Source organism: Eptesicus fuscus, chromosome 22, assembly GCF_027574615.1.
Source record: "Eptesicus fuscus isolate TK198812 chromosome 22, DD_ASM_mEF_20220401, whole genome shotgun sequence".
In the NCBI taxonomy this organism is placed as follows: Eukaryota; Metazoa; Chordata; class Mammalia; order Chiroptera; family Vespertilionidae; genus Eptesicus; species Eptesicus fuscus.
The window spans coordinates 43,680,115-43,688,772 of NC_072494.1; the positions used below are offsets into that span (position 1 = coordinate 43,680,115).

Here is an 8,658-nt window from a genome sequence, read left to right on the forward strand (position 1 = left end):
GATGCAAAAAGACAGATAGGCTCCGTTAAGGTAAAGGCTGACCTTGCCAGCCTAGGATGTGACTGCCCACCATCACTGCTTTAGTTAAAGGTTAATTTCAGACCCTTTGTGGTGACTCTAGGTCTCTGCGTTTGCAAGACCGCCATGCAGGCCTCCCCTGAGCGGTCAGGTCAGCATGTGGCCCCTTCTGTCCACACTAGTACCGAAGCCTAAGAAAGGCCTTAATCTCATCTTGCCAGAAAAATACCCAGATTCTTCTCGCAGGGAGACTTTTCCCGCCTTTAAAAGTGTTTGTTATCCATGCGGCCATTTAGGAGCCTAATGGCAGGGAGCACAGCCCGATGCTCCCTCAGGCCACGAAGATACCAACGAATGCAATCGGAAAGAGTAAGTAGAACTACCCCGCCTTTCCAAGGCCACAAGCATGTCCCTGGAAAACTCTAGAGAATCAATGAGACGAACTCCTGTATGAGGATCAGTGATAAATCTCCATCGAAGACATCGGCAGGGCTGCAGGTATATGCTAACTAGACAGAAGGCCGTAGTTTTCATACACAGGAGCAATAACTACTCAGAGAAGATACGATGGTAGAGAAAATCCCACTTACAGCAGCAACAAAAAAATTACATAATAGGTATAAATCTAACACAAAATGTGCAAAACCCATGTGAGGAAAACTGTGAAACTCTCCTACACTAGAAACCACCCTAGTTGATTTATGAATTACACTCCTGGTTAAACTATAAATTAGTCACACGTTGATACTAATGTGGTTATGGAAAAAGAAACATGAAAGAATGGCTAGGAAAGCACTGAAAAAGAGAAGCTACGATAAGATATTAAAATATGCTATACAGCTTCTATAACTAAAACAACTTGGGACCGCACATGGACAGACAAACCAGTGGAATAGACTAGATGGCCCAAAACAGACCCAAGGGCTGTGTCATTAAAGGAGGCATCTCAGACCAAAAATTCAACTCTTTAATAAATGGAGACAAGTGGGTAGCCACTTGGAACAAGATAAAGCTAGACCCATATTTCACACCACCCACAAGAACAACTTCAAATAAAAAACAGATCTAGTGTGAAACCTGGAATCACACAAGTACTGGAAGAAAACCGGATACTATATACCTGCCAACAGAAAGGAGACTGAAATGAACTCACATGGAGCGACTTTCAGGAAATATTGTTAAAGGAAACAAAGAGCAAGCGAGTATTCATAAATGAAAGACAGGGAGAGAAGAAAAGGATGCTTTCATCTGCTTCTGTCTGGTGGCGGGGTGGGGGAGGGGGACAAAAGGATGAACCAGGCACCTCGGTAGCCCCTAAACTTCAGGGAGGGCCAGAGGTGCTACTGAGCGGAGTCTGCCCAGCTCCAGCTGGGGTCACGGCCAGGCCTGAGCTCTCATGAGGTCACCGTTTCCCGGAGACACATGGGTGGAGGGCCTGGGCTGGACTGAGGGTATGAGTACCTCATTCTCCCAGGGGATGGCCCTGACTTACAGCTCCCCACTCCTCCCACACACCAAGTTTCTGTAGCTCAGGGTGTGTTCTGAAATATTGTGAAATAACGAATACACCCTGCGAGATGATTTTTCTTTCACTAAAGTACAGCCCCTTGAAACTGACTATCCAGTAGTCCCTCCTTATACGCAGTTTGGATTTCCACAGTTACCCACTGTCAAAAATATTAAATGGAAAATTCCAGAAATGAACAATTTGTAGTTCTACGTCGTGTGCTGTTCTCAGAGGTGATGAAGTCTGGAGCTGTCCTGCTCGGCCGCCCAGGACGTGACTCATCTTTTGTCCAACACGCACGCTGCACATGCTCCTCGCCTGCTAGCCCCTTCGTAACCGCCTTGGCCGTACGGTCAACTGTCTTAGCATCTTGGTGCTTGTGTTCAAGTCACTGACTTAATAAAGGCCCCGCAGGGCAAGAGTGGTGACGGCCATCCCGGTGTGCCACTGGAGCCACAGTGCCTCGTCTCGGTGAGAGGTCTGTGCCGGGGAACAGTCAGTACAGGGCTCCGTTCTACCCGCAGGTCCAGGCACCCACCGGGGTCTGGGAGCGTATCGCCAACGGACCCGGGGGTCCACTGGGATTTAGGAAGAACATACAGAACAGAATGGAATGGACCGGGAGAAAGTAGGGAAGTGTGTTGGTGTGCAACAGTTAGAGATAAACCGCCTCCACGCTCCCGGCTGAGTATGCCTTTATGGTGAGGGAGAGTGGACTTTAAATTCCATTCCCCGGCCATAGGCTAGTGGTCATCTGGTCCACCTCCCTTAATTCAGGTAAGAAAACAGTATCTCCCCAAAATGAAGGGGTTTGCCTAAGGACAGAACAGGTGTCTAAGACGCATGGCCAGAGCCGACGCCAGCCCTGCGCTGTACAGGCCTAGTGCAGACTCTCTAAGGCCCAGTGGTGCCATCTGCAGGGCAGCTCCTCGGAAACCGAGCCCAAACGGTAGCACACGTACACCTCCTCGCCTGCCTGCCTGGCTGTGATCAGCCACAGCATGGCCTCAGCACTCCTGCAAGGGCCACGTTTGAGTTTAATGTGCATTTATGCCCTGTGCCCAATTCAGCCGGAATGCCACACACAGGCTTGCTGTTGGAGACACCTCTCATCACCTTTCTTGCCAGATCCAATCCTATCTAATAAAGAGGAAGTATGCTAATTGACCATCACACCCTCACAAAGATGGTGGCACCCACAGTCAATAAGGAGGGGATATGCTAATTGACTGCCACACCCTCAAAGATGGCGGCGCCCACAGCCACAAGATGGCAGCACCCAGTCCCCTCAGCCCCGTTGGGTTGGCAGTTGCGCAGCACGGCCGGGCCTGCCCCCAGGTGGGCCCGGCCGCTCCATGCACCTGCCTCCGGAGCCCCCCAGTTCCCTCAGCCCCCCAGCCGTGCAGGCCAGCCCAGGCACAGGCCAGCCTCGGATGTCAGCTGCCCAGCCACCCAGGGCTGGCCTGAGGTACAGACAAGCCTTGGATGTCAGCTGCCCAGCTACCCAGGGCCGGCCCAAGGCACAGATAAGCCACTGATGGTGGCTGCCCAGCCATCAAGGGCCAGCTCGAGGTGCAGGCAAGCCTCAGATGGCAGCTGCCCAGCTGCCCAGGGCTGCCCTAGGCTCAGGTAACCAGGGCTGGCTGAGGCTTGTGCTGCCGGCAGTGGCAGCAGCAAAGGTGTGATGAGGGCGTCGGCTTTCCCTGATCACCGGGTCACCTCCCACCCCTGAGGTCTCTCAGACTGTGAGAGGGGGCAGGCCGGGCTGAGGGTCCCCTCTTCCAGTGCATGAATTTTCATGCACCAGGCCTCTAGTCTATAATAAATCCCATGGGCTGTCTTCCAAACACGCCCACACCCTCCTTCACACACCCATCACCACCTCTTACCTGGGGGACAGCAGCAGCCTCCCATCAGGCCCCCTGCCTCTGCCCTACCCCATCAGGCCCCCTGCCTCCACCCCGGCCCAACAGGCCATTCTCAGGGCAGTGGCAGCTTCAAGAATCTGTGGGATTCCATCAGCCATCTGCTCAACACTCTCCTGGCTCTTACCTCAGAGTGAAAACGAGGTCCTACAGGACCCCCCTCGCCCCCCACATTCCTTCTTAACTCCCCCTCATGTTCTCCACACCCTGCCCTGTCCTCAGGCCCAGCCACCCCGGAGCTCTGAGCTTGCGGAGAGCATTGGAGCCTTCCCACCCCGCCCACTGTGACGGCCCCAGACGGCGCCACAGCTGCACCCCTTGCAAGCTCGCGTGAGGGCTGCTGCCGGTGACAGCACAGGAGGTCCGTCGCGGTTGGTGGTGCCCCAGCCTCCTTTCTTACCTTCCTGTCTGTGATGGAAGATTAAAATTCAAAAACCAAAAACTTCCGTTCTTTTAAAGTTTTGTCTTAGTTTTTTTATTATACTATAAATATTAAAATTGGAATGTACAAAAGAGAGCAGGAAGGAAGGGGACGAGAGGGTGACGGAAAGGCAGGTAGGAAGGCAGAAGGCAGAGAAAGGAAGTCACCCCGAGGGCTGCCACGCAAACCGCTCCCATGAATCCTTGAGTTCTAAGTGCCTTTAAACCACCCCAGGGAGTGGGAGCAACCTTCTTGGTGATCCTGACTCACCAGACCAGCCCTGGCTGAGGTCACGCCACACCCACAGCTTCAGACAAGGCATTCTGGGGACCTTCTGGCGTTTTACCCAGACTTGGCTGAGTTCATCTTGGCCATACTTTTTAAGAGATTCTGGAATCTTCTCTGGAGAGAAACAGAGTAAGCAGTTGGATGTCTCCGCAGCAGTTATGATGGAGGTGGTAACATAAGAGCCACCAGGTTAGAACAATCCTCTTCATTGAGATGGGCATACCAACTCTCTCTCTCGCCAGAACCCCTCATCAAATCACGTGAGCACTCACTTTACCCAAAGGGCCACACTGCCTCCCTCCAAAGATGGTTCCATCTAGAGCTACAAGAGGCGGCTTTAAAACTGGACACCCCAAAACTCAACTGATTGGGTTCCCTGGTTTCTTGTTCAGAGTTTCCATCTAGACCAGTGGTTCTCAACCTTTCTAACGCCGCGACCCTTTAATACAGTTCCTCATGTGGTGGTGACCCCCAACCATAAAATTATTTTCGTTGCTACTTCATAACTGTCATTTTGCTACTGTTATGAATCGTAATGTAAATATCTGATATGCAGGATGTATTTTCATTGTTACAAACAACATAATTAAAGCATAGTGATTAATCACAAAAACAATACGTAATTATATATTGTGAAATATTTATTTCTAATTACAAATAAATGAAATTTTGTCTTGAAGCATGGTGTAGCATGGGTAACAGTCTTAATAAAACAACAGTAAACTACATTGCTACATTTTGCGACAGTATGCGCAAAAAGCCAACGTCAGTGCGAAGGCTGAGATTGCCTCTTTCTCACCAGATCAGAAATTCTCAGGGCAGTCTTTGCAAGAGCACAACGAAGATCATCTTCCACGACAAGTCTACTTCTGTATTTAGACTTGGTAACCAACAAGCTGGAAAACCCTGTGTCACAAAGGTATGTTGTTGGAAATGGAAGAAGAAGGCGCAACACAGTCTCAGACAGAACAGGATATGACTGCAAACACTTGATCCAGAACTTTGTAACTGGCATTGTAGAGAAATCAGTTCTCGCTGCATCGCTGTTAATAAGGTCAATGAACTCCTCTTGTGCTGTCTCAGGAACATCTTCAACTTTGACTGTGAATGGGCTTCTGGCAAGTGCAAATGGGGTGTTAGGCATGTGCAAGTGTTCTTTCACAGAAATTATCATCATAATCCTTTTGTCTGGTTCAATGTCATGTTCCTCAAAGAAAGCAGATAAGGTAGGCAACATGTAAATTTTATTTTCATCCAATTTTTTTTGCCAAAGCTGAAGTTTCCTTTGCAATGATCAGATCTTTTCAGACAAATAGAGGCATGTTGCATTTGGTCCTTTCAGTGATAAATTTAACTCATTCAAGATGGCAAAGATGTCAACCAAGTAAGCTATTTTCTGCAGTTCACTTTTATCGCTGAAAAGTGCTTCGAACTGCGGTCTTGCTTTCTGATTAAAAAACGTTTTGAGTTCATCACGAAGCTCAAAAACACATAAAACTTTTCCTCTCGACAACCATCTCACTTCAGTGTGAAACAGCAGAGCATTGTTCGGCGCATCCAACTCGTTGCACAGTTGCGAAAACAGTCGACTGTTTAAAGTGCTCGCCTTTACAAAATCGACAGAACTTATGATGCTTTTCATTACTTCTTGTAACTCTTGTGGCAGCGTCTTTGTTGCTAATATTTGCCGATGAATCATACAGTGAGTTCCGATGACTTTTGGTGACTCATTCAGTACCAAACGTTGAAATCCAGATCGACATCCTAGCATAGCAGGAGCACCATCTGTGCAAACACCACAAACCCTTTCCCAAGAGATCTTATGCTCTTTCAGAAATGAACCAACTGTGTCAAATACATCACGTGCAGTAGTTGTCGTTTCAAGAGGTTTGCAAAAAAGAAACTCATCTTTAAAGTAGCCATCATTAATATACCTCACGTAAACCAGTAACTGTGAACAGTTTGCAACGTCTGTAGATTCATCAAGCTGGATACTAAATATTGGAAGTGGAGCAGATTTAATTTCCTGGATTACCTGATCAAGAATATCAGCGGACATGTCATCTATTCTTCTGCGGACAGTGTCGTTAGATAAGGAAATTGCACTCAGTTTCGTAACAAATTCGTCTCCGATCATAACTCGAACAATGTCTTTCGCCGCTGGCAACAGTAAATCCTCAGCAATGGTGTGAGGTTTCATAGCTCTGGCGATTCTGAGAGCCACCAAATATGAAGCTTCAACAGCTGCTACATTTTGTTTGTGGTACTTGCCACCAGTGTCAAGTCTGGCTTTCTTGAGTCCACCAGCTTTGCTTCTAAAATAGTTGGTATCCTTGCCGGCAAAGCTCGGATGCTTGCTATCAAAATGGCGTTTTAGTTTGTTCGGCTTCATAGATTCGGCTGATAGAACTTCACAACAAATAACACATTGCAGTCTCTCAATTCCTGCTGTAATTATTGAGGTAAAACCATACTGTAAAAAATCCTTACTATATTTTCTTTTCTTAACGATCCAGATCCATTGTCATGGAATGGTTTGCTAATGAAAATAATACATAACAATAGCTTTAATAATACAAAAGATGACACATGGCATAGTTCAGTCAATACAGTTCATTCAAGTTTCCTATGATTTACCATTCTGTGTTGCTGTTTTTACATACCTGTTACTATCACAAGGGGGCAGTATTCACATCAACCACAGCTGAATATAAAAAGACCCATCAGCATTCAGATTAAGTTCCCATGGTACAGATTTTTATTTTTTTTGCAGTAGTTGATGATTTCACATTTACCCAGTAATTATAATTCATGAAGTGTCATTTTACCTCCAATACTGCTGCTTTCAACACAGCAGCTGCTTTCTACACAGTGGCTGCTCTCTACACATGTGTGACTGGTCCGCATAAGTACATTATGGCACCAACCCTGTCACATACACCTGTATTTGTACGGGGTGTATGTGATGGGGTTGGCGCGATGATGTCATCACGCCGGGTACTCGTATGTGGGCGTATCTGCATGTGGGCGGACCCGCCTGGAGACGGATAGAGGAGCGGTGTCTCGGTTCCTAAGACCATCGGAAATATGTGTTTTCCCATGGTCTTAGGCGACCCCTGTGAAAGGGTCGTTCGACCCTCAAAGGGGTCGCGACCCACAGGTTGAGAACCGCTGATCTAGACCCTAACGGTCCCTTCTAGAATGTTTTTCATGTGGTGCCCATTTTATTAGGAGCGATGCCTTTGGTCAGGGAAGTGTAATTACATATGGAATGCAATTCACTCTGCTGGAACGAGGCTAGTTACCCAGCAGGCTCGGCTGCTGCTGTGTGGTCAGCACCTGGCCCCTGCCCGGGGGCCTGGAGACGGTCACTGTCCCTCCCTCAGCTGGAGCTTTCCCTACACTGTGGTGGGCTGGCTGTGGGGTGGGACAGAACCAGGAAAAGGCCTTTGAACTTGGGCAGCTGGGGGTTCAATGCGGTTCTCAGATTCTATTCATGTCCCCTGAGACCAGCTTTCTAGCCTCTGCATGTACTTTCATTTTCCCAGCCGTGCTGCGGGCACCAGCTGGGCGAAGTCTCTGTGCGGAGCGTGTACACGGGGCCCACCTAGGAATGGATGCCGCCTTGTTGAAGCCAAATGTGAAGCATGGCCTGGAATTCTGGCTACACTGGGTCAGGCTGTGTGGATCAGGCCCCGAACTACACCTGGCACGTGAAACAGCCTCCGGAACGGGCCACACCCCGTTAACAGACACAGCCCCGCACTGGGCTCTCACCCTCCAGCAATAACCCGTCTGGTCACACAGCTATAAGCTATAAGCACAACGAGGGCTCTCTCGTCCCAAACAAAAATCCCGCCCAATTCTTCCCTTGGGCTTGAGGTGAAGCTGCACGGGAGGGAACGCCAATCCGGAATAACTTCTTAGGAGACCAGGTTGGGGGCTGAGTACTTCCTTTTTGCCACAACAGCAAAAGGCAAAGAAAAAACTGTTTCTGTTTCATCACTTCTCGACAGGTGTGAGTTCAGGACAACACAGGAATAACACGAAGGGAGACAAAAGCCTTCACGCACGTTTGAGTCCACACCTGTAGCTGGTGGCTTCCCCCTCTTGCAAGTAGAAGTGAGTTTTCCAGATGTGCACTCATTAGAAAGAAAAACTATGGATTTTCCAGAAAAACCCTGTTCAGGACGGTCTTCCCACGGAGCACAGTCAGGATGAGCTGCAGCAGCACACGGGGTCAAAGTAAAGGCAAGCTGAGGGCCCGGCTGGAAAGCCGCCCTCACCCCTGACTCGACAGCCAGGGGACAGGAGGCCTCCTTCCCGTGATCCCCCTGCCGAGCTCAGTCACCCTCTATGATGCAAATGCAACTACTGCTGCAAATGGGGAACCCACGCGTGCGGAGCTGAGCAGCTTGCGAAAGTCACGTAAGGGTGGCAATGAAGTCATATGACCCTTTGCCACTCACTCAGCTTAGGTCACGGCCACCTCTGCCCCA

At 49.0% G+C, this 8,658-nt stretch overlaps 1 protein-coding gene across 1 annotated transcript; it reads right to left on the bottom strand.

The window, feature by feature from the left end:
• Positions 1-4,788: 4,788 nt before the first annotated feature.
• LOC129147893 (zinc finger BED domain-containing protein 5-like) lies at positions 4,789-8,259 on the bottom strand. The gene is made up of 2 exons (XM_054711636.1): positions 8,247-8,259; positions 4,789-6,698 (listed from the first exon to the last, which is right to left on the bottom strand). The coding sequence occupies exon 2, from the start codon at positions 6,549-6,551 to the stop codon at positions 5,454-5,456; it is 1,098 nt and encodes a 365-aa protein (XP_054567611.1). The 5' UTR covers positions 6,552-6,698; positions 8,247-8,259; the 3' UTR covers positions 4,789-5,453.
• Between the last annotated feature and the right edge of the window lie 399 nt (positions 8,260-8,658).